General features: G+C 43.0%; 1 protein-coding gene across 1 annotated transcript in view; it reads right to left on the reverse strand.

Moving 5' to 3' along the window:
- Window positions 1–27539, reverse strand: part of CTSE (cathepsin E) — a 277214-nt gene that overhangs the window by 196499 nt on the left and 53176 nt on the right. The window contains exon 3 of the mRNA XM_082245811.1: window positions 19009–19126. Coding sequence (XP_082101937.1) covers window positions 19009–19126 — 118 coding nt within the window. The remainder of the gene's footprint in view (window positions 1–19008; window positions 19127–27539) is intronic.

The following is a 27539-nucleotide window of genomic DNA, read 5'->3' on the forward strand; positions in this document are numbered from 1 at the left end:
TTTGCACCAATAAAGACTATTTTATGTAATATACAGTGTTCAGCGGCATTTATAGTCCCATACCACAAGGGGAATTCTTTTTGTATACATGCATTCTATCCAGCCAAAGAAAAAATTCTCAAAACCTCCAGACAACTAGGAACCTTGCCAGCGCCTTATGCAGAAGTTCAGCTATACGCAGACTTGTCCCAACATACGCTACAACAGAGGAGGCAATTGAAGACCCTTACCAAGGCTCTCTTCAACCACAAGATCTTATACAAATGGCGTCACCCTGCAACATTGCTCGTCACTTACAATGGAATCCCCAAACCACCACTGGGATCTGCGGTCTAGTTAGTGGAAGAGGAGATGTGCAGATATCTAATCTAAAGAGTGTACAAGTACACAGTACATACGGCGCTCCCAGGAGGAGTGCAGTCACAAGGCCTATTGGAACTTTTATCTGTATCTGTAGACCATCAACAGGGTAGAGGAAGGAATGAGGCAACTGGATGGATGGCTGAGCAGGGGAAGGGACTGAAACCTCTGCAGCTTCCGCAGAAGATCTGGGTAGGTGACCTCAATGTAGAAGGAAGCAAACAGCAAGGCGTTGAAGTCCGTATCAAATAAAAATCACTTATTAAAATAAGCATCACACTTACATTGAAGTTAGCATGAAACAGCATGAATAGGGAACACCTCAGGCCAAGCAGTTGTGATCAGTGTGAGGCTGTAGGCATCCCTGAGCAAACAGAGACTGTAGATGACAAGGAACGAGCCAGCCAGCTCAAGGTATGGATATGAGCAGCCGTATTCTCAGCTGCACATTAAGATGATAGCTGTCACAATGAATGGTGAATGTGGGGAGAAGGGTTGTGCATGATGTGTTTCCAGGGACTTTGCTTTTTTTTTTTTTTCAAATGCATGGACAGTGAAGGGAAGTGATGGATTTATAAAGCCAAAATGGCAGGAAGGAAAGAAGGGTAAGGAGGGAGAGGTAATGAGGGAGAGAGCTGAGCTGCTGCATAGAGCCAGAAGGGCAGAAGAGGGAGGAAAGTAGGAGGGGAGATAAAAGCACAGAAGACATAGATGAGCCTTTAACCCTTTGCTTGCAGACTGCCAGTATCAGGGGAATTCAGTGTTACTACTGGAGTGGAGACAGGGAGTAAGACAAGAAAATACAAAGCAGATAAAACAAAATAGTTGCACTGTAAATATAAAGGCCAAGTATTACATTATGATATTACCATTAATATTACTAGAAAATATATTCACATATAATAAAAAAAAAAAAATATATATATATATATATATATATATTAGAAAAAAATATGTATATAAGACAAATATATAATAAAAATGGCGATGTAGAAAAATAAATATGCCTAGAAAATTAAATATATGCACTTATGTAAGAAAAAAAAAAATGAATAACAGATATTCATTTTCAGTCTAATGAGAATAAATAATATGTAGCAAAAAGTACATAACAGAAGTTAGGATTATTTACCAAAATTGAAAAATGAATGAGAATAGAGAGGAATCCAGGTGCTCCCTACAAAATAGTAAGCACTTCAAGTTTCTCATTGAGACCTCCTGGTGACAGAGTATAAGGAGGACAAATCCAAGAGGTTTCTCTGCAGCAGAGGGTATGAAACCTCTCCGTCACAGAGTCATAGGGGGGAATTCGTTCCAAAACCCGGACTCGCCGGCCATCGCTGGAGCAACCATAAGTGCATTTGAAATGGCAGGGAACACTATGATCAGTGCTGCCTTCCTCAATGAGTCTCCTCTGTTCACCAAACGTACTCGGACTGTACAAATAGTCCTGCCTACATAGAGGAGACCGCAGGGACATGACAAGTAGTATACAACAAAATACGTGGAACAGGAGAAGGAACTGATGGAATACATTTTTTCTTTGTTATCTGTAAAATTCTTGCGGTGGTCGACAAATTTACACATCTTGCATTTAAATTTTTTTCATTGAAACATCCCTACTATGTTGAAGAAGGTAGTTAAGGGATGGGATTTGCTAAGGGCAAATTTTTTTTTCACATTAGGAGCCCTTCTATACACAAATTTAGATCTGTTTGGGAGAACCGACCCCAACTTAGGGTCCTTCAAATAGATCCGCCAATGTCATGCAATGACCTTGTCCATCTGTTTGAAACAGGAGTAAAACTGGGTTATAAATTCGATGTTGGACCCCAAGGTAGTTTCTGTTTTAATGACCCTGATCTGGCTAGTGGCACATGTTTAAAGGATTGTTCATCTAAGCTGGGGTCGAAACCTTTTCCCAGAAATATGTCTTTAAGAATCATACACTTGGTCAGGATTATTTTTCCCAAGGTCAAAGTCCTACGAGGACCACTAAACTGTCCTTTATTGATGTTGTTAACCCACCTGAGGTGATGGAAACTATAGAAATGAAAATAAGAGTTGCCAGAGGTGGGTTTTAAATGCGTCTTTGAAGCAATTTGACCAGTGGTATTGCCTAGTTCAAGGTCAAGGAAAACCAAATTTGAGGGATCACAAACATGATTGAAGGACATGCCAAAGGTATTGTCATTACAATACTGAACAAAAGGTACAACCAAGGAAGGGGGGCTGTCCCAGGTGATGATAGTATCATCAATATATCATCCAGCAATAAGCCCTCCTCCCATCCTTTGGCTCCTTCAACATAGAAGGGATGTTTCCATGTAAAAAACAAAAATGCAAGATGTGAAAATGTGTCGACCACAGCAAAAAGAGTTTTACAGATAACAAAGGAAAAATGTATTCCATCAGTTCCTTTTTCTTCTGTTCCACGGAATTTGTTGTATACTGCCTCTCATTTCCCTGCAGGCTCCTCTACATAGGCAGGAGTATTCATGCAGTCCAGGTACATTTTGGTGAACACAGGAGAATCATTGAGGAAGGCAGCACTGATCATAGTGTTCTTCGCCATTTCAATTACATTCATGAGAGAAAGCTTTTGGATTTATCATCTTTATACTCTGTCACCAGGAAGTCTCAATGAGGAACTTGAGGTGCCTACTATTTTGCATGGAGCACCCAGTTCCCTCTCTGTTCTTACACATTTTTCAATTTTGGTAATGTAGCACTGCCCCCTTGAGGACTGCTGGATAATACACTCTTGGGTCCCCTTGGGTTACCATTAGCAACATTGGCATACACAGATTAACACTTTACTTCTTTGGCTCAGTCAATGATCAGTCCAGGGATATGTAGTTGTTTTATTTTAAATAGGGATGGGTGAAGGGAAGAGTGGGATACTCCAAATTGAACTATTCACAACAGATGAGGACTCCTGTCTGAAAGTACAGCCAGGCTGCAGAATCAACTTGCCACTAGATGAATTTAGGTCAAGTCTCTATCCAGATGACCTAGTTGGGTAGATTACCTTCAGGATACCTGCCTAGTATCCCCTTTCACTCCACAGACTGACACCCGTCCTCTGGCTATCCTACACAGGGGTGGCCCCCCTCAGGTCAGGCCCCTAGACACGATCCCCTGTACTCACAATACTGTTTTTCGAGGGTCTCCAATGTCTCTACCCCTCCAGTCAGTTCTTCTGGACCTTTGGGTTTAGTTCCTTTCCTCTGGTCCCCAGAGCTCGACTGCCTGTGACGACGTGCCACTGCCACAGAGGAGGAGGCAGCCGACAACCTCTTCTCAACAGCCAAAGACCCCCCAGCACATGTGTTCCTGGCTTTTATACAGTATCCCATAATGCACTGAAGCAGCCAGTCTCTACCACTCACTGTGACTGTATCAAAGCCTGTGTACCCATTGGTCCGGTTTCCTCCCACTGTAAAACATGCCTCCCTATTGGACCAGTGTGAAACACTCTCTAGACCCAATCAGTGCTGTATCTTGGCCTAGGCCAACAAAGCCCAGGCCTAGGGCAGCACTTTGCAGGGGGGCAGCAAAAAATCTGCACCCCGCATGAAAAAAAACTGCCTCCTCCCAGCTCCTGCATGAAAAGGGTCCCCGCCGGCTTGTGCTACACTTTTAGTTTAGTGCCAGTTTCATGGGGCAAATTGGTCCAGAGGGCAGGGTCCAGGAGGCAAATCAGTCTGGCACCCCCATAAAGTGGTCCCACTGCTATCTGCCGGTAGGCGGGTGAGGATATTTTTTAATCTGATATGCTGGTTTACATCACCCGTTTGTGAGTAGACATCTTTTAATTTGTTATAAATAAAGGCCTCGTTGAGGATAATTCTGAGTGCAGGAGTAAGGTGCCAAGCATCATAAATTTCTTTTGGAGGACATTTGAACAGACCGCAGGCCGCTGACTACACTTAATACAACTGGCCCGACAGCCGCCAATACTAATAAGTGTGGCACTGCAGCTTAATGCTCCACCTACCCTCCTCCGCCCCCAGGTATGGCAGGCATCATGTCAATAATATAATTTAATTTCTTTAAACATCCTTGTCCTTGAGTGAGCATATTGATTTGCATTATATATTATAAACTCTTTAAATTGTATATGACGGCAATCTCATATGCTCACCTCATATGGCATGCTCACCTCATATGTGCTATCTCAATATGTCACCGGTTTAGTAAGATTACTCCCATTTTAAAATATATTTAGAATTGTGTTTGCTGCCACTGATTATCTCACTTATTTGTATAATGACTATGGACTTTCTAGTCATTATACAAATAAGTGAAATAATCCTATAATTACAATCAATGGCAGCAAACACAAGTCCAAATATCTTAAAAGAAAGGAGTAATCTTACTAATCCAGGGACATAAGGCTGTACTAATGGGCACTGATAAGGCTGCACTGATGGCCACTCATGAGGTGGCACTGATAAGCTGCACTGATGGGGACTGATATGCTGCACTAATGGGCACTGATATGCTGCACTGATGGGAACAATAGGCTGCTCTGATGGCCACTGATGAGACAGCAATGGTGGGTACTGATAAACTGCACTGATGGGCACTAATGAGGCTGCACTGATAAGGCAGCAGTGATAGGCAATGATGAGGCTGCATTGATGGGCACAAGGTGGCACTGATAAGCTTCACTAATGGGGCTGCAATGATATGCTGTCCTGATGGGCATGGATATGTTGCACTAATGGGCACTGATAGGCTGCACTGGTGGCCACTGATGGGGCTGTACTGATGGCTACTGACGAGGCCATTAATGAGGGCAGTAATGAGGCTGCACTGATAAGGCTGCACTGATGAGGCTGAACTTATGGGAACTGATGTGGCTACGCTGATGGGCACTGATAGACTGTGGTTGTGGTCTGTGGTTTACAGATGACAGGGCGGCTCATAAACAGGTAGGGGTGTGGCCTTTACAGGAAGGGGTGGGTCATATTTAAATGTGGGGGTGCACAAGTTTAGTAAGGCCTAGGGCAGCACAAAACCCAAATACACCACTGGACCCAATGAATCACACACTGAGCAGACCTAACTCACAGATCCTGCTCTCTGGTAGGCAGAAATCAATATAGATTTCCCTGCTGCTATAGATTTCCCTGCTGCTCCTCTGATAGGCAGATAGAGCCAAAAACTATACTCTCCCACTAGCACCTGCCTAGGAGGGTGCTAGAGTAAAAAAATTCCAGATTCTGGTATCATGTACTATTTATTCTCATTGGATTGGAAATGGATATCAGTTGTGCATTATTATTATTATTATTATTATTTTTTTTTTTTTTTTACATAGGTTCATATATTTAATTTTCTAGACATATTACCTTTTCTACCTCACCAGTTTGTTTTTATATATTTTTTTATTATGCACTGCTCAAAAAAACTAAAGGAACACTTTGAAAACACATCAGATCTCAATGGGTAAAAATATCATGCTGGATATCTATACTGATATGGACTGGGTAATGTGTTAGGAACAAAAGAATGCCACATTGTTTGATGGAAATATAAATTATCATCCTACAGAGGGCTAAAATCAAAGACACCCCAAAAATCAAAGAGAAAAAATAATGCAGCAGGCTAGTCCATTTTGCTGAGATTTCATTGCAGCAACTCAAAATGATACTCAGAAGTTTGTATGGCCCCACGTGCTTATATGCATGCCGGACAACGTCGGTTCATGCTCCCAATCAGACAATGGATGGTGTCCTGGGGTATTTCCTCCCAGATCTGGACCAGGGCACCACTGAGCTCCTGAGCAGACTGAGATGTCCCAGAGGTGTTCTACTGGATTTAGGTCAGGCAAGCATGGGGGCCATTCAATGGCATCAATCCTTCATTCCCTAGGAACTGGCTGCATACTCTCACCACATGAGCCCGAGCACTGTCGTGCACCAAGAGGACCCACTTCTTCAGCGTAGGGTCTGACAATGGGTCCAAGCATTTCATCCTACCTAACTGCAGTCAGGGTGCCATTGTATAACCTGAAGAGGTCTGTGCTTCCTTCCATAGATATGCCTTTCCAGACCATCACTGACCCATCACAGGGTGCCAGTGGCCAACCAGCCAATTCTGGTGTTCAATGGCAAATGCCAATGGAGCTCCACGCTGCTGGGCAGTGAGGACGGTGGGCCCTCAGGCCACCCTCATAAACTTGGTTTCTGATTGTTTGGTCAGAGACATTCACAACAGTTGTGATGTATATTCATTACATATATATTTATATATAACCCCTTTGTGTGTATGTGTTTTCTACAAATGATTTTATGGAGATTTCTTCAATAAATATATAACTTTTTAGATCAAAATTGGTATTTCCCGTTAAGTCCAGTGTTTTTGGTACCAGCTATAAAATCCCAGCTGAAGTGTTGGCAGTGGGGCAGAGTAACAATGTTCTTTGCCCACCTCCACCTACAGCTATGTGAGCAGAGCTCTTATCGCGGATTCAGCAGGTGTTAACTCACCTTGATGAACCCGTTTCTGCATAGGACAAGCTTGGATGGAGGAATGCATCTGTCCAGCAGCTGGATGAGGGTACAGGAGATGGAGCAGCCAGCTCATCTTCCAAGATGCAGTTCAAGGACCCCGGAGAGGAGGAAGCTGTCCTCACTCCCCAGTGGCAGGTCCACAGTCCGGGAGGGGAGGTGGTTGTCCTCCCTCCCGAGGGGAGGTCCACAGTCCAGGAGAGGAGGTGGTCATCCTTACTCTTCAGTGGAAGTTCAAGATTCAGGGAGGGGAGGAATCCATTCCCCCTCCTCAGCGGCAGGCCAAGGATCATTGAGAGGAGGTGTATGTCCTCCTTTCCCAGCAGCAGATCCACAGTCTGGGAGAGGATGTGGTCGTCCTCACTTCCCAGGGGCAGTTAGAGATACAAGGAGGGAAGGAAACAATTCCCCCTCCCCAGGGGCAGGCCAAGGGCCAGGGAGAGGAGGTGGTCATCCTCCCTCTCCAGCAGAGGATCCACAGTCTGGAAGCGAGGAAGCTGTCCTCTCTTCCCAACAGTCAGCCAGAGTGGAAGAAACTGTCTCCCTCCCCAGCGTGCCCCTGGGAGACAGTACCAGAGAAATGTCTTCCAAGCAGCTGGATGAGAGTACAGGAGATGTAGCACCCGACTCACCTCCCCAACAGCAGTGTAAGGAGAGGAGGAAGCCGTTCTTACTCCCCAGTGGCTGTCAGAAATGCAAGGAGGGGAGGAAACTGTCCTCATTTCCCAGCAGCAGCCCGAGATGCTGTAATGTTCTGGTACCTTTGGGTACCCTAATTACTCTTTCATAAGTGTATGCGCCCCACCATTCTCTTTTGGTAAGGTGCGCATACACCTTTAAGACTGATGCTGTCATCACTGAGCGCCGGACTGGATGGCTATTTAGATCGCCGGCTCTCACTCACATGTGTTCGTTCAACCTGCTTTGTGCCTTGATGCTAACCTGTCTTGAAGCTCTCATGCTTGCAAGCATACCTCGCTGTCGGAACCATGCTGCGCTGATCCCTGTATCCCGCTACCGGATCATCCGCTCTTGCCGAACCTCTCCTCTGCTACATTGCTATTAGTGATAAGTACCCCACAGGGGAAACCTCTATAACTTTCATACTAAAGCTTACACTATCTAGCTCTGCATACTAAGGACTATTACTACATCTGCATTATCTAAGATTGCTAGCTCTTGAGCCTACTACCACCTGTTCTTGCACTGGGTTGATCTCTCTTGTATGTCCACCTGCTACTCTGTCATCTGCTACCATACATGATTGCTAAACCTATCTGCATCCCATCTGCTACTATCTTACTTTCAAGAACATTTCCTTTCAAGTGTCTGTCATCTACCATCTCTACCCAACCTGTCTCTTCAGCCTATCATCACTGTGTTACTATATACATAAGTCACTCTAGGAAACATCTTATTGAGTGTGTGCATTTACTTGCTGAATTGAGATCATCCACACATGATGAGTCATTGAGAGTTGGGATTGGTGTCTCAGCGTTTCTCTACATGACTACTGAAGTGGAAAATTTCTGCAGCTGAAAATACACATCATACATAAAACGCAGGAGCGTTACAGATGCAGGGAGAGGAGGGGGTCGTCTATCCTCCCCAGCAAGGATCCATGCACCTTGAAGACAGTAACCGAGAAATGTCTTCCTAGCAGCTGAATGAGAGTACGGGAGATAGAGTAGCGGGCTTATTTCCTCATCTGCAGTTCAAAGACCTGGGAGAGGAGGAAGCCGTCCTCTCTCCCTAGTGACAGATCCACAGTCTGGCATTGGACAGCCTTACCAGAAGAGTTGAAGCTGTTATGGCTGCAAAGGGTGGGCCAACTCAATATTGAATCCTATGGGCTAAGACTGGGATGCCATTAAACTTGAAGTTCATGTGTGTCCCAATACTTTTATTAATGAAGTGTATATATTTTATGCTGCATATATGTTCTTTTGTTATATGTTAACATTTTTCCGTATTGTTGTACAAAAAAATATGACCATTATCGCAGTATAGCACAGCCTTTTGTGCTAAATATAGTGTGCATTTGGTATATTGAGGAGTGCGCTTGTTCGTTACTATATTGTATGAAGTACATTCGACGTTAAGGGATTTGGGGATGCTGAAGACACTAGAGGTGGAGGGGACCCAGGACAGTGGACTTGCATGAATTGTGAACTGTGGTCATGTTCCAGAGGATGGCTAGTAAAAACAAAAAGTGTGTGTATATATATATATATATATATATATATATACACACACACACACACACACAGACGCAGTATCTCACAAAAGTGAGTACACCCCTAACATTTTTGTAAATATTTTATTATATGTTTTCATGTGACTGAAGAAATTACACTTTGCTAAAATGTAACGTAGTGAGCATACAGCTTGTATAACAGTGTAAGTTTGCTGTTCCCTCAAAATAACTCAACACACAGCCATTAATGTCTAAACCGCTGGCAACAAAAGTGAGTAAACCTCCTAGTAAAAATGTCCAAATTGGGCCCAAAGTGTCAATATTTTGTGTGGCCACCATTATTTTCCAGCACTGCCTTAACCCTCTTGGGCATGGAATTCACCAGAGCTTCACTGGTTGCCACCAGGGTCCTCTTCCACTCCTCCATGATGACATCACGGAGCTGGTGGATGTAAGAGACCTTGCGCTCCTCCACCTTCCATTTGAGGATGCCCTACAGATGCTCATTAGGGTTTAGGTCTGAAGATGTGCTTGGCCAGTCCATCACCTTTACCCTCAGCTTCTTTAGCAACGCAGTGATCGTTATGTTGGAATGTGAGTAGCGGCCCAGTCTCTGAATGGAGAGGATCATGCTCTGTGTCAGTATGTTACAGTATATGTTGGCATTCATGGTTCCCTCAATGAACTGAAGCTCCCCAGTGCTGGCATCACTCATGCAGTCCCAGTCCATGACACTACCACCACAATGCAAGGCAAGACACACTTGTCTTTGTACTCCTCACCTGGTTTCTGCCACACACGCTTGACACAATCTGAACCAAATACGTTTATCTTGGTTTCATCAGACCACAGGTCATGGTTCCAATAATCCATGTCCTTACTCAAAAAATGACCAGTGCTATGGATACAGTACATAGTTGTGCTAATTAGGCATAAGTTGCCACCAACCTACCCCTGGAAAAACCAGGGGTCTTGAGAAGTAAGTAAGGGGTGTTGTTGGTATATGGCGCTGCCTTATTTAGACCAATTAAAACGTGCTATGTTCATATAAATACTTGTGCAATTTGAAACCACTGGAAATGAATCCAAATCATACACTTACATGCTCAAAATGTATACAGGTATGGCATACAAATATATTGAAATGAAAGTGACCCGTGTTGTTTGGGGTTAAAGTAGCGTGCAAATAATCTAAAAATAAAGTGCTGAATACATAGTGCAAATAAATTACTGTACCAGTGTATTAAATAAGCTTTATTATTGAAAAAAGGTTGTGCTTGATTAGTGCAATAAGAACTTATGAAGGTGAAGATTTTTAGGTGCTGTGAAGCCTCTGTATGGAGGCTCTGGGAGTGCAAATATTATTCAGAGGAATTGTGGATAAAATATAAATTATATATAAATATACCCCAGAAGGGGTAAACTAGTGATAAAATTGTGATAAGTAGGGATGATCAAACTTTTGAAAAGTTTGGTTCGACCAGAACACCCGAATTTCCCGAAAGTTTGGTTCGGATTCCAGAACCCTATTGCAATCAATGGGACCCGAACTTCTGGATTTAAAAAACACAATTTTGAAGCCCTAAAACCCAATAAATGCCCCTACAAAGTGCCTAGGTCAGGGTCATGCCCCAGGGACTATGAATCAGGCAAAAAATGAAAAAGAAAATGGCAGCGCGGACATATTCGCGAAAATCGGCAAAAGTCAGACTTTTTGCGAACTTGCGAACAAGCAAAACCGACCGCCGGGCGAACCGCAAGGCCATCTCTAGTGCCCAGTGAGAGGACCCTGAAGTGTAGAGGGGGTGCCTAGTGAAAGGACCCTGAAGTGTAGAGGGGGTGCCTAGTGAGAGGACCCTGAAGTGTAGAGGGGGTGCCTAGTGAGAGGACCCTGAAGAGCAAAGGGGGTCGCCAGCGGTTGGGCCCTGAAGAGTTAAAGTGTACAACGTGCAGTGTACAGTGTTGAGAGTTGCAGCAGCACAAGCAGTTACAGGAGCTACCTCAGTCAGGAAGGACTGGAGGGATCTGTATGCAGGACTTTTGAGCTGATCAGAGTGTCAGAAGTCAAGTTCAAGTACAGTTCAGCAAGTCAGTGTTTTTTCAAGCGCCAGCAAGCGTTGGTCGGCATTCAGCCGGCATTAAGACAGCGCTGAAAGGCATTTTTCCACAAAGTGTCCCATTTGTACCTAGTTGAGCCAGAGGAGTATTCCACTCCCTTCTGCCATCCCTATTATTAAATAAACAAAACAAACTAAAGATGCCGGAATGGTCATTGTTTCCAATCTCACACTTGGGTATTCAGCTTAAATGGACTGATGATGTTACCGGTAGCCATAGCAGACCCACATCAGGCCCAATGCTTGGAAAATCTTATATATATACGTATATATATTGTGAGGGATTAGCTCGGTGGCGGGTGTGGATGACCCCTTGGGGGGTGTTTTTTCCCAGAGAGGTAGCCGACAAGTGCTTGCAAACAAACAGTGTGGTTTATTAAATGGTGTTTTCTTCACCAGGCTGTATGCAGCAAAACATCCAAAATAAAATAAAACAGAAAATAAATCCTTGCCTCTGTGGGCGGCTACCTTCTCACAACTGGAACCTGCCTAAGTGTCTGTCTCCAACCTACCGTCGGGCAGACTTCCTTGTCCTACAGTGGACACTCAATAGTCCTTTTATAATAGTTTCACAGGGCAACACAGTCCTTTTGTTTCTTTCACACAGAAACACTTCGTCTTCTCACCTTTGAGACGTATTCACCCTTGGTTACCGTCCCGGGCACACATCACTCCGGGGGGTCTTCTCCCAGGCCCACACATCCTGTCGGGAGGCACACGCTGACTGTCCTCCTGCTCCCAGCCCACATGGCTTCAGGATGCAGCTTCTGGAGGCAGCAAAAAACAGGAATTTCTCTGAACAAATTATAGAGCCTTAACTCCCTCATTCTGAACAGGTGAAGGCCTTTCAACTTCCTGCTGGCTAGCTCTGTAGCCAACACCCTAAATTAATTAATGGACTTCTCAATCAGGTGGAAAATGTATCTCCTTCCTGTGACTACATTCCCAGATTTACCTGACTTCCTGTCACATACCCCCCCCTCTTGTTTCAACCCTAGGGTTGGGACACATATTTCCAGGCACGCATGTGTCAGGCACTGCTGACTCACTGATAAGCCTCCTATTATCCTCAAGCTTCCGGATGAAACTGTTTCTGTCATCTTCACTGACAGATTTCTCATAAATGCCACACAGTTTGTCTCTCATCTCATATACACATTCTTCAACTGCATTTTTGGCATAATTTTGCTCCTTCTCGTTTCTGTCATCTTCATTGACAGCTTTCTCATAAATGTCAGACAGCTTGTCCCTCATAACCGTCTGTCCAATCCACCATGGAGGACCGTGATCCATAGGCAACTCAATTGGGCTAGTCTTAATGTCTTCAACATTCTTAAGACGCCTCTCTCTGCAATCCATAAATGTTTTCCACAAAACTTTGAGAACCTTTGCTTCACTAAGCTTTGTTCCAAGTAGGGACTCTTGACATCCCTCTGTGACTTGAGTTGCCTCTCCATACATCTGTACACAATCATTGACTTTTTGTTGTAAAAGGGAATGATCTTCCTTCTTGAGCTTTGCTTGCTCTAAGATGCTGTGCAGAGGATTTTCCAATTGAGACAACAGGCTGTCACACATTTCTTCAAAGTGACCCCTGTTCCTTTTCCCAGAGATATCAATATCATTCACCAAACATTTCATATTCATAGGCAGATCTGAAGCATTTGCACTCATCAACTTCTTAAACTTTTCGCCCTCCTGAGCGAGTCGCAGTAAAGGCCTACTATTTGATTTGATATTGAGTTTATATTTCTTGCCAAACTCTTCACAGAAGAAGCCAACCAGAACATCATCAACTTTCCTTCCACCAACATAGGGGTCAAAGGCAACAACACAGTTGAACCCAGCGATCTGGGTGGTATCCATTATAGACCTCCTCTCTGCATCAGTGAAGAAGCATGGAACTGCAACACATTCTTTTACAGGTTTCTTCAATGCACTTTCTGCTGAACTATTTGACCGCTCAAGGTCACCTAGTTCTTTTTCTCTATCTGAATTCCACATGGAATGCATCTCAAGATCACGATCAAACTTCTGCCACCCGTCTTTCACCAGTTTCATTTTAGAAATATTCTCTGAAAGGCACTTGAAATTCATTTGCTTCACGTTTTCACCAACAGCCTTAGTTTTCTCCACTAGGTGGCGTTTGCTTTTTCCTCCCAGATTTATATCACTTGCTTTAGTTTTCTCCGCTTTAGTTTTCTCCACTAGGTTTTCAGCCTGAACTGAGAAATCATCACATTTCTTACACAACTCCTTTATTTGCTGAAGTTCTAATGATACATTTTCCAATGCTTGAAGTTTTTGAAGGAACGGTTTATTCCAAAGGGGTGATTCAAGCCACGTGTCATCACATTTCTGAGGCTCACTCAGGACAGACCCCAAAACACTGATCCTTTTAAAAACTGCATCAGGCACACTATCCCCTCTTTGGGACAGATCCTCTGTTGCCTGGAATTCCTCTTCCAGTTCCTGCAACGGAATCTTCATCTCTTCTACTTGCTGTTCTAAGGCTCGCTTAGACTTTTCTAGCTCCTGAACGCTTTTCACAACATCATCCTTGGAGCTGACCAATTCTTCCATTTCTGTACGCAGCTGTTTAACACTTTCTAGTTCAGCCTTACACTCTAGAGCTTCCTCCAAAGAGCGAGCCAAGAACAGGGCTTTGCTCTCGTTATCACGCACCTCCGTTTCTGCACGTGCGCGTTCTTCTGCATATTTTGCAGACACAGTCTTCTCTTCACCAAGCATCTGATCAAACTTCTTTTTCACATCTTCAACACACTGTAATGAACCAACGCTTTCTTCCATGCGTTTTTTCATATCCGCTATCTGAGCTTGCAATGTTGCGACTTGCTCTGATAGGTTTTTCTTTGCTTCCGCCTCCTCTTTTAATTGTTCCAGGAAGCCATTTTTCTCATCTTCCATTTGTTTGAGCTTTGTGCTAAAACTCAGCCTTTGACACCTCTCTTCCTGTAAGAGTTCCTGCGTGTCTTGCAGCTGCGATTCCAAGATAGAAAAATCTTCCGCAATTTCTCTAGATTTGCGGTCTGCTTGAGAAAGCCGATTTGTGACACTGTCCAACTCAACCTGCAATCGGTTTGCCTTCTCTGACAGCTTAGCACACAATCGGTCACCTTCTGACACCTTGACTTGCGATTCCAGAAGCTGTGCCTCTACTTTTTCCCTCTTATGTTCACAATCTCCTTTTCCCTGCATAAGAGCCTTCACCTCATTGGCTAGCATCTGGGAATAAGAATGTAATTCTGCCACACAGGCTTCTTTCTCCTTTAACTGCTGCTGGACACGTTGGGCTTCCCCTTTCCAACTTTCACAGTCCGCACGCCATTCATCTACCACATTGCTCAAAGTAGTGAGCTCATACACAGTACTCAGTAATTTAGCCTCTCTTTCACTTTTCTCTTTGTCGCTGAGAGACAATGTCGCTTTCAGAGCAACATTCTGTTCCTGCGACTCCTGCAGGTCTATTTTTGTAGCTCCCAAAGACTGAAGACTTTTTTCCAGCTGATTACGCAACTCCAACATATCAGCCATACTTTGCTTCTGCAAAGTCTGAATTTCACTTTCCTTTTCCATGAGGATGGTATCTTTCTCCATTATAGTCTCTCTGCGTTTTTGCAACTCGACCAAAAGAAGAGCAGTGGATTCTTCCCACTGTAACACATGAGACTTGAGTAGTTCATTCGTTTCCTGCAAGTTTCTATGCTCCATTTTAAGCAATTCCAAGGCTTGTTCCTTTTCTTCCATTTTCCGTTGCAAGGCATCCAACTTAGCCCTGCACACATACTCGGTTTCCTCCATACCGATGGCCTCCATTGGCTGCTGGCGTCTCTGTTTCCAGCCTGCCATGCTCTCTTGATGAGCCTTTTGTTGAGCTGCAAAGCTCTGCTGAAAATCCGCATTTGCCTGCTGTTGAGCTGTATTTGCTTGCTGTTGAGCTGCATTTGATATAATCAGATGTTTCAACATCTCCTCCATTTTGAGTTTACTTTTCATCTGAGCACACTGCGTCTCCATAGCGGTTTCATCAGTGTTGCTAGGGACAACAACCTTCCTCTTTAGTAGACTCTCTTTAGGCATGGATGGGGCTGGTTCAGACGGCAACATCCCCTCCATCCATAGAATCCGGTCTCTCATTTCATCTATCTTTGGATTCTTCAGGCGTTTGGACCGCCCCATCTTCAATAACTCCACAAACAAATTTTTCACAGTCCAGCAAACAATTTTCAGACCACTGTCTCTTCAACACATGTAGTTTTTCTCTCTCTTGCAGGATCTCTTTTCCTGCGCACACAGTTTGTGCAGTCACTTGCACCAGACACAACAAAGTTCATCAAAAAATTTTGAGACCCCTGTCTCTTTAAAACACTTTTTTTTTTTTTCTGTCAGGATCTTCTCTCCTGCACACATAGATTGTGCAATCTCATGCACCAGACAAAGTTCATCAAACATTTGCACTTCCTTGCAGGGATCTTGCTGCTTCTGCCCACTGCATACCTCCACCATATGTGAGGGATTAGCTCGGTGGCGGGTGTGGATGACCCCTTGGGGGGTGTTTTTTCCCAGAGAGGTAGCCGACAAGTGCTTGCAAACAAACAGTGTGGTTTATTAAATGGTGTTTTCTTCACCAGGCTGTATGCAGCAAAACATCCAAAATAAAATAAAACAGAAAATAAATCCTTGCCTCTGTGGGCGGCTACCTTCTCACAACTGGAACCTGCCTAAGTGTCTGTCTCCAACCTACCGTCGGGCAGACTTCCTTGTCCTACAGTGGACACTCAATAGTCCTTTTATAATAGTTTCACAGGGCAACACAGTCCTTTTGTTTCTTTCACACAGAAACACTTCGTCTTCTCACCTTTGAGACGTATTCACCCTTGGTTACCGTCCCGGGCACACATCACTCCGGGGGGTCTTCTCCCAGGCCCACACATCCTGTCGGGAGGCACACGCTGACTGTCCTCCTGCTCCCAGCCCACATGGCTTCAGGATGCAGCTTCTGGAGGCAGCAAAAAACAGGAATTTCTCTGAACAAATTATAGAGCCTTAACTCCCTCATTCTGAACAGGTGAAGGCCTTTCAACTTCCTGCTGGCTAGCTCTGTAGCCAACACCCTAAATTAATTAATGGACTTCTCAATCAGGTGGAAAATGTATCTCCTTCCTGTGACTACATTCCCAGATTTACCTGACTTCCTGTCACAATATATATATATATATATATATATATATGTATATATACACACACACACACACACATAGTATATATATGAAATGATTACGTTTATTCCAGGAGTAGTGTTCCAATAAACATAACTATTTCTGTGCTGTGGATGACCAGATCTCCCTGATTTTCAGAGACAATCTCTTAAAATCAGGAATTGTCTCTGATTTCATCTCCATTTTAGAAATTATGTCCCTGTTTCGGGGGCTGCATGGTATTCTACTTGGCAACAGTTCTCTCTGGCTGTTAAAATTACAAAAAAATAGAGGTATGCATTGTGGTCCAATTTACTGCACAAACTCACCACAGCGTAGAGTGCACCAAAGCAACACATGCCTAATCCACCTATTATCATTGTTGTTACTAAAATTAGGCAAACCTCTTGACATCATGCTTGAGATGCCTACAGGGAGAGGTAGGGGTTCTTAGAGCCCCCTCACATTACCATCCTTAGAGCCCTTATCGCATCCATATCCTCAGAGCCCCAGTTGCATTTGATTCTTCAGAGCCCCCTCACAAAAGATTCCCATTCTCATCAGAGTTCTCAGAGCCCCCCTCCCATCAGAGTCCTCAGAGCCCCCTCACATCTCCTATCTTATTTTTAGTAATATTTCTATTGTGTTTCTGACTCTCATGTCTGACATTATGCAATGCAATTTTTACTTTGGATCAATAAGACGCCCTGCCTGTTCAAATGTGGCTTACTAAAAAGACTTACATAATGCATTGTGTCTCTGTACTTTTTCTGCCGAGTATCTATTACATAATCTACGGTAATTGTAGTTTTTGCATAAAAAGTGCTTCATCTCTACCTTTTCAAATGTGTCCTTCTAAAAAGGCTTACATGATATGCAGCATGTAATATTTCTGCTTTGTGCCTGTGACATAATCCAGTGTAATTGTAATGCTTAATAAAAAAAATGCATCATCTCTCCCTTTTCAAATGTGTCCTACTAAAAAGGCTTACATGATGTGCAATGGCTAGATAAAAACCATGTGTCACTGCACAAAATACTTAAAAAGAGATTTGTTATCAAGTTATAATTATCCTAATAGGGATGCTGCTGCTTTATGTAAATCATTAAATAATGTTCAATAAAAAAAAAAAATACACAAAAAAAATTATATGATTCCAAATTACAGCGTTATTGATGCTGTTCTGAAGAACTGTTCTGTAACCCCACATATAGCTTTAAGGCATCTCTGAAACATGTAATTTAATGAATTTATGTTTTTTCCATGTCCCCTCGAAATTGCACAAAATGAAGGACCATCTGCTTGCCAAACGGTTGTAATTATGTTTTCTTCAGTGGTACATGTGCCCGCTATCAGTGCCTAGCTTCTTATGATCTTCGTTTGTCAATCCCTTAACTATTAGGCACAAAAGTGGACAAAACTGATTTTCAAAATGTACCTCTCGTTGACTACAATAGGGTTCACATTAAAGTGGATTTTTTTGTGGATTTTTTAAAGAGTTCACCAAAAATTCCTGCAAATCAGCAGATTTACTCCACACTTCTTATGAACTCTTGGGTGTAGGGTAAGCCAGGAAGCGAAGGTTGGATGCAGGAAGCGAAGGTTGGATGCAATCTCCAGCCACAGGGAGGCTAAGGGGGCAGTTGCAGAATGAAGGAATAAGAAAACAGTAGATTGTGGGCTGTGGAGCAACGCAGGAGATCAGTGCTGATCAGCGCTGCAGTCGATCATTGCAGTGCTGATCAGGGTATTCTGACAGTGGAGGAGTCCCTGCTGTCAGAATACAGTAACACAGTAACACATTGGGAAGCATTTCTCTATCCATCTTGTTTGTGTGGATGGAAGAAGTTTTTTTTTTTTTTTTTTAGATCAACTTGCTGGCTGATCAAAAAAAAAAAATGTATATAAAGGGCAGTAACTATAAAGAGGAAAGGACTCTTGACCAGCCCAGGTAAACAAATAAAGTGCAGCCTCAGCTCCGCTCCGGTAGGTGGGGTGAAATGCATCAGAGTGTGCGGTATAGTATAGACAGGTAGGCTGAGGACATTCATTATCGTTTGCTCACATGGGCTGGTTGGGAGTAGAGGCAATTCTTTACTCTTTATACTTACTAGCCTTCTGGATTGGTATCAGGATAAGCCAGCACTCCAAGCTATGGGACACAGGGATATACTCTCACCTCTACTTTGAGCGGCCCCAAAAGTTATATAACAGGTCAATAAGTATGGCCAGCTTAATAGGTGATTTATAAAGGACCTGTTCATCAATTTGCCAAGTGAAAGTGCATATACATTCATTCTGTGTGAATAGGGCAAAAAACAAATGCAAATGGGCTTTATTCTGTACTGTTTGATGACTTAAACAGAACAGGATGTAGCCTATTTATGTTTGTTATTTGTTTTTGTTTTTCCATTTGCACAGAACTAATGTATATGCACTTTCAATGTGTGAATGGCTATGCAAATTCTTGTTTTAAATGAACCCCTTGATGTTCTGAAACACAGGCATATGTGCTAACATTTAAAAAAAAAAAAAGACTCAAAACCCTGGAAAGGGAAGTTGATGTGAGGCATATAAAGAGTAGGTTTCTTACTGCATGCTTGACTTGTACAATATATGGATGGCACCCACAGGTTTGAAGACCCAGTGTCAAAGATCACAGTAAATTGCTGAGGAGGTGTACCAATAAAAATCTGTCCAAAATATTCCACCTGCAAAAGAAACAAGGAATTTATTATGACATATATTATTATAGAGTGGACAGAGATTATAGAGTGACTTCAAAATAATTAATTTCTGTTAAATAAAACTTGACAAAAAATATTGAGTTTTTCTTATCCACTTCCATACCGAGTCATGTAAAATGACGTCGGCAAAGTGGTTGTCTAGATCCAGGCCGCCGTCATATGACGTCGGCCCGTTCTAGCTGCTACTGCGCGCCCCCGGCGGCGCGCAGCGGCGCGATCAGGGATGAGGCTCGTCCCTCGGACATAGCCCATCCCTGATCAAGGTAATCAGCCAATAGAAATTGGCTGTTTACCACGTGATCGGCTGTGTCAATCACAGCCGATCACATGAGCGGCTCCAGCACGAGCCGCTCGTTCTCTCTGCAATGCGCGCCCCCGGGGGCGCGCAGAGCAGCGATCGGGGACGAGGCTCGTCCCTCGGACAGAGTCGATCCCCGATCTAGGTAAAGAGCCAATGAAATTGGCTCTTTACCACGTGACCGGCTGTGTCCAATCACAGCCGGTCACAAATGTCAACAGAGAACACGGTAACAAGCTGTCACCGTGTTCTCCTCTTCACACACTGATCCTGTGTGAGGAGGAGATTGTGGTAACAGCTAGTTACCAACTACAGTGCACCCTAAACACACTGATTGCCCCCCCCCCCAATAAAGAGCACCTGTCACTAGCCCATCAAAGTACCCGAGTACCTGTCACCAGCCCATCAGGTACTCAGATGACAGGTACTTGGGTACTCTGATGGGCTGGTGACAGGTATTCGGGTACTCTGATGACAGGTACTCGGGTACTCTGATGACAGGTACTCTGATGACAGGTACTCGGGTACTCTGATGACAGGTACTCGGGTACTCTGATGACAGGTACTCGGGTACTCTGATGACAGGTACTCGGGTACTCTGATGACGGGTACTCGGGTACTCTGATGACGGGTACTCAGGTACTCTGATGACGGGTACTCGGGTACTCTGATGACAGGTACTCGAGTACTCTGATGACGGGTACTCGGGTACTCTGATGACGGGTACTCGGGTACTCTGACAGGTACTCGGGTACACTGATGACAGGTACTCGGGTACTCCGATGACAGGTACTCGGGTACTCTCATGACGGGTACTCGGGTACTCTGATGACAGGTACTCGGGTACTTTGAGTACCTGTCAACGGAGTACCCGTCATCAGAGTACCTGAGTACCTGTCACCTACCCATCAGAGTACCCGAGTACCTTCCACCTGCTCATCAGAGTACCTGACGCCTGAAGTACCCAAGTACTTGCCGCCTGCTCATCAGTACCCATCACTACTCATCAGTACTCATCAGTACCTATCACATATCAGTACTGATCATCAGTACCCATCAGTACAGTATCACCTATCACCTATCAGTCAGTGAGTACTACTCATCAGTACCTATCACCTGCCTTTCACCTGCCCATCAGAGTACCCGAGTACCTGTCACCTGCCTATCGGAGTACCCGAGTACCTGCCACCTGCTCATCAGTACCAGAGTACCTGTCACCTGCCCAACAAAGTACCCGAGTACCTGTCACCCTTCATACAGCCACCATGTCCAAGTCCAAAAAGGTTTATATACGTCCTCCGTTTAAACCTAAATACCGGTGTTATGGCAGCAGATAGCTGCCATAACCCTGGTATTTTTTTAAACGGTGGACGGTTGGCTTTCCGATAAGGGTGGTCCCAGCGGCAGATTCGCCGTGGGATCACCCTTCCGGGATGGCGGAAGAGGCGCCCCCCCTCCCGACGCGTTCCGGTCCTTTTCCCCGCTTACCGGACCCGCCGGCAGCGGGGAAAACGATCCGGTCCCGAATCCTCACAGACAGGATGTCGAGTGAGGGCAAGCTTGCCCTCACTTGACTCTATGGTCTTGGAGGACCGGAGCTACGGAAAATGTTGTTGCCTAGCAACCGGTTTAAAGGTCCTTTTTTTTTTTTTTTTTCATTTTATATTATAATTTTTTTTTTTTTCTATCTTTTAGTGTACTTGTGAGATCTGAGGACTTTTTGACCCCAGATCTCACAAAAAAGAGGTCCTGTCGTGCCTATTTCTATTACGAGGAATATTTACATTTCTTTTAATAGAAATAAAAATGATCAATTTTTTTTTTTTTTTAAACGGTGTAAAAATAAAAAATAATAAATAAAATAAATAGTAAAAAAAAAAAAAATTAAAGCGCCCTGTCCCCGTTAGCTCGCGCGCAGAAGCGAATGCATACAGAAACCCCGCCCACATATGTAAACGGTGTTCAAACCACACATGTGAGGTATCGCCGCGATCGTTAGAGCAAGGGGAATAATTTGAGCCCTAGACCTCCTCTGTAACTCAAAGATGGCAACCTGTAGAAATTTTTAAATTGTCGCCTATGGGGATTTTTAAGTACCAAAGTTTGTCACCGTTCCGTGAGCGTGCGCAATTTTGAAACATGGCATGTTGGGTATCTATTTACTTGGCGTAACATTATCTTTCACATTATGGAAAAAAATTGGGCTAACTTTACTGGTTTCTTATTTTTTAATTAAAAAAAGTGAATTTTTTCCAAAAAAATTGCGTTTGGAAGACCGCTACGCAAATACGGTGTGATAAAAAATATTGCAATAATCTCCATTTTATTCTCTAGGGTCTCTGCTAAAAAAAAATATATAATGTTTGGGGGTTCTAAGCAGTTTTCTAGCAAAACAACTGATTTTAGCTTGTAAACACCAAATGTCAAAAATAGGCCTAGGCAAGTGGCTAGGATGCATGATGATGCTCCTTGGATGTTAGGCCCCTCTATATGGCTAGGCTGTGAAAAAGTCTCACACATGTGGTATTGCCATACTCAGGAGGAGTGGCAGAATGTATTTTGGGGTGTCATTTTTGCTGTGTACATGCTATGTGTTAGGAATATCCTATAAATTGACAACTTTGTGTAAAAAAAAAAAAGTTTTCATTTTTTTCCCACATTTTCCAAAAACCTGTGGAAAAAAATGATATGTTCAAACGACCCATAATGCCTCATAGAATATACGTTGGAGTGTTTGCTTTCCAAAATGGGGTCATTTTGTGGACTTTTCCATTGTATTGGTGCTCTAGGGCCTTGAAAAGTGTGATAGGTAGTAAGAAAGTTTTATGTGTATTTATGCTCCTAGAACGCCTGAATGTGCTTCTTGGACGTGGAGTCTCTTTTTGTGGCCAGGCTGTGTAAAAGTCTCACACATGTGGTATCACCATACTCGGAAGGAGTAGCAGAATGTATTTTTGGGTGTAATTTTTGCTGTGTACATGCTATGTGTTAGAAATAGCTTATAAATTGACAACTTTGTGGGGAAAAAAAAGAAAAAAAATTTTTTTTCTTCATTTTCCCAAGAATTGTGGGAAAAAATTACAACTTCAAAAAACTCACCATGCCTCTTACTAAATACCTTGGACTGTCTACTTTACAAAAAGGGGTCATTTGGTCGGTATTTGTACTGTCCTGACATTTCAGGGCCTCAAGAAAGGAGATAGGCAGTCAGTACATCTGGTGTGATCAATTTTCAGTAATTGGTACCATAGCTTCTAGACTCAATAACTTTCACACAGACTAAATAATATACACTAATTTGGGTTAATTTTACCAGAGACATGTAGCAGTATACATTTTGGACCAAATGTATGAAGAAAAATTTATTTTTTGCAAAATTTCATAATTGAAACTAAAAAAAAGTGTTTTTTTTTCAAAATTTTTGCTCTTTTTTTGCATATATCACGAAAAAAAAAAACCCCAGTTGTGATCAAATACCACCAAAAGAAAGCTCTATTTGTGTGAAAAAAATGATCAAAATTTTGTTTGGTTACAGTGTAGCATGACTGAGCAATTGTCATTCAAAGTGTGAGAGTGCTGAAAGCTGAAAATTGGTCTGGGCAGGAAGGGTGTCAAACTGCTCTGTATGGAAGCGGTTATATAAAAAATGCAAAGGCATCCTTAACTATGGTAAAACTTTTTTACTTGTAGGGCTACGCCCGTAGGAGCTGCATGAAAAGTTTGCCCCACAGCCAGGCACACAGTCTAGGGATGTTGTTTTTGTTGTTTTATTTTTTTGGGCAACTTGGATAGGGTTGAGGGAATTAGGTGGGATACTCCAAAATCACAAACTATGTACAACTTGAGGACTTCTTTCAGGACAAGCTACGTTCACTTCAGCTTTAAGGTAGTAGTTGTAGTGGTTACCTGCGAACCTGCGTAGTAGTAGTGGTTACCTGCGAACTCCATTCTTAGAGCCACAAGAGCAGAGTCCCTTTAAGTGGAAGATAAGATGGACAAAGCTCTTCAGGACACCAGCCGGTGTCCCCTATTCCTAGAACAACAGCTGACTCTGTCTAGCAGCAAAGGAGTGGCAAAAGCACAAAGATCCCCAAAAGCATCTGTACTCAGACAAGGCCCATGGAACAGCTTGCCTCCTTACAACTTCCAAGCAACACCTTACTCCGGTGATACAAGAGTAGATCTTCACTGAACAGCGCCCTCAGTCAGCTTTCCCTAGCTCCAGGGCCTCAGCATCCAAGCCCTCGGGTCACCCACCTGAGGCCTCATGACAGCAGACATAGCAGCATTTCCTGGAAGGGCAGGGTGACCTCCAGGCTGGACTAATCCTCTCCAGGAAAAGACCTCAAGCTCACTGTGCTAACAGAATATATACAGTCTCCCAGCATGCCATCAGAGCCTGCCTCTCTGGGATAGGCCAGGGCTGTATCAATATTCATGCTGCCATCAGCTTATCTCAACACTTATTATCCAGAAAATTCTCAATCTCTCTAGATGCAGAGGGAGTTATCAGTCTGGCAGCAAATGAAGACACTGAGCAGACCTAACTAGCAGAACACAGCTACTTGAGTACAGTAAGCAAACTATGGATTTACCTAACAAATAAACACAGCCACACTGACTACAGGGTGGCAACTAAATTTACCAACTATTTTATCAAAACACATACTAATTCTATGTAAACCTAGCACCTACCTAGGAGGTTGCTACAACTTAATATGAGTTGAGCCATCTCCAGAGAAACTCCCCCAAGCATACACAGAGGAAGGTGTTACACTTGAACACCCTACTACCAGGGGCCAGGCAGTGGGGTAGCAAAGTGGAGTGGCTCCCAATTCAAGAACCAAAGATAATGGGATAAAGAAACTGAAGAGATAGAAATCCCCAAATTGACCAAAGAAAGGCCTACGAGTAAGCCTTGGGTGAATCACATATATGTACTTGAAGAGCCTAAATGGGCTAAAATACAGAGAAAAAAATCCAATGGTTGTCCCCCTAACAGAGGCAATGTGGTTAAAGTGATGGCCCATTCTCTGAGAAAGAATGAATCTATTTTAGCAGAAAACAAAATATTGTTGAGTGAGCTGTCCTGTCTCATCCTGTGGGATGATATTGTGCACCACAATAAAATGTTTACCCATGATCTGGCAGGTTGTACTGTCAAGGGTGTGGGCACTATTTGGAGAGAATCCACATGGAAGCAGGAAACTGATTTGTTCACAAAACGTTGATCTGGTTTAGGAGACAAGCCATTTGTGTGGGTCTCTCTCTGTTGGTTGAACAAGTCTGCCAATACTGTGTGGTTCTTTCAGTGTTCAATATAATATAAATCTGCACTAAAATCATTATATAATATATCACTTACATAAAAATTCACAGTTGTATGCAGAGAAGAGACCAGCAGGGTCTCCGAACAGCGTCTAGCTTCTACTTTAAGTACTTACGGTTTCGGCTGGATTTCCGGTTTCGGACAAAACTGTAAGTACTTACGGTTTCAGACGGATTTCTGGTTTCGGCCGAAAACCGTAAGTACCTAATCTAGAAGCTAGACGCCGTTCGGAGACCCTGCTGGTCTCTTCTCTGCATTCAACTGTGAATTTTTATGTAAGTGATATATTATTAAAGTTACCATTTTAATACTTACTTCACTATGGAGCCCCTATTGTGCTTTCTTTATGAGCTGCTGTGGATCATCCAATAATACTGGGGAAGTGATTGTATGGAGGTTATTATCCCTACCATAAGCATACTATCATCAATAAGGAGGATTCGATCTGTGTTCCTGTTGGACTGATTTTAAAGTGTTATCCATCCTCAGTGAGGTGAGCGGCCATTGCACTTACAGGGTGTTGTTTTCCACTTGGTGATTGTTTGGGATTCACCTTGCACACGGAGAAATCATATTTATTTTGCACCTTTAAAGACTTTTTATTGGACTATATTTATTTACAAATTTGCACCTATTTCTTGGTTTCTCATTGGAACCTCTGGACAATTTTGTTTTACACTGAGTGCATTTGTTTATGAAAAGTGCACATTTTGATGTTTTATATATTACACCTTTAATATTTTTGATTATTTATGCACTTTCACTTATCCACTTTTGGAGTGGGTATTTGCACATATTATTACAATTGTTATGATTTATGTGCTTTTTGTTTTTCAATATTGTTATTTTAGCGCCGATTTATGTTATATTGAATTTTCCTTTTGTATGTGGTGACACTACTAGAAATTGGCTGCTTTTATCTTTTATCACACTGAGTTTTTTATTCTATTTTTATTCCTATTTTTGGTTAGCACATTGGTTCATCTATCCATTTTCATTCCTTTCAGTGTTGAAGCTTGAATTTTACCATTGACTTGATACAAGTCTGCCCCACTGAAAGTACTCATTATAGACTTTCTTACACTCAGCATGTCAGATGAATACCACGTTCTAGTATGTAACGCTCTTGCGTTTTTTGTTAGTGAATGGATTTGCAGCTGCAGAATTATTACACTCAGTAGTCATGTAGAGATGTGTTGCACAAACATATCCAACTCTCAGGACTCATCACCGTGCACAGCCTGCTTTATGCAAATATACATACACTCAATATGATGTTCCTGGAGTGATAGGATGTATATGATAGTATAGAGGTGAGAGACAGGCGTTAGAAATGGTGAGCACTCAGTAGTAATATTCAGGAGAGTGGTAGGTGATGATAGGTAGTATGCAGATAGGTTTAGCAATCATGTATAGTAACAGGTGGTAGGGGACAGCAGATGAAGTATACAAGAGAGAATAACCTAGTGCAATGATGTAGATGATGGTAGGCTCAAGAGCTAGCAATCTATGAAGTTATGCAGATGATAGAAATAGTGCTTACATAGTAACAGTCCTTTAGTATGCAGAGGTAGATAGTGTAAGTTAGTTAGGAAGAAATCCCCTGTGGGGTACTTATTACTAGTTGGGTTAGTAGTAGCAAGGTCCAGTAGCAGGAGAGTGATCCGGTAGCGAGATACGGGATCGGTAGCGAGGTTCCGGTTTTGTTCAGACAAAGGAATAGCTAGAAGCTCCGGCAGCATAGGACAAGACTGGTCAAGCATGCGGTTTGAACGAGCAATGAGTGAGAGAAAACCGGCGATTGAAATAGCCGCTCATAGCGGCGCTCGGCGATGATGTCATCGTTCTTAAAGGTGTATGCGTTCCACCTAGTTAGCAAGGTGGGACGCAATATTAAGGTAGAAATGGGAAATAAGGGTACCAAAGGTACCAGAATCTTACATAGTAATGGTATGAAAATGGTATGCAAGTATTTCTGCCTTTCTTATGGCTTTCTGGTGAAGATACATTCAGACCAGGGACACTGTTTCAATAGCAAATTCTTCCAGGAATGGTGCCACTCAATAGGCATGAAGAAAATGCACACTACCCCGTACCTCCCACATGGCAATGAGGCATGTTAGAGGTTCAATTGCAAATTGATATAACTGCTAAGAGACTTGGTTCCTGAGAAACAAAGAAAGTTAACCTATTACTTAGCAAAACAATTAGTACATTCCTTGACAGGCCACTCACCTTACCATGTAATGCTTGGTCATACTGTCAGGGGCTCACAAACATATGGCCCACATGTTCCTGGATTCAGGTGTGGAAATGATGCATGTCTGAAGTCAAACAATTTGCTAAAGACTAGCCATGGATGGAGCAAGACGAATTGGAGACATCAGACTTTGACGTAGCTGATTCAGGGAGTATCTGATCCCCCCCCCCCCCTCAGGATCAAAATGAATCATGCTTTATTGGGTTTTTCACCTTCCACTGAATCAGTTGTGGGTATAGAATTGTGTAAATGGGGGTTTTCTATTTGTTTGTGTTTTTTCTATTGTTTGAACCAGATGGACTTGTGTCTATTTTCAACCTGACTAAATATATAACCTGGAAACAGAGTGCTAATCCAACATTAGGGCACATACTAGCAAGGAAAATGTCAACCCCATTGGATAAAGTCCCTGGAGTCATCCTACAACCCCCTATTTCAGGTGTGCCATTCTACAACCCAAGAAATATATAGAACCAAGGAAAAAAGGAGA

This window comes from Pelophylax lessonae (assembly GCF_965119305.1).
Source record: "Pelophylax lessonae genome assembly, chromosome: 2".
In the NCBI taxonomy this organism is placed as follows: Eukaryota; Metazoa; Chordata; class Amphibia; order Anura; family Ranidae; genus Pelophylax; species Pelophylax lessonae.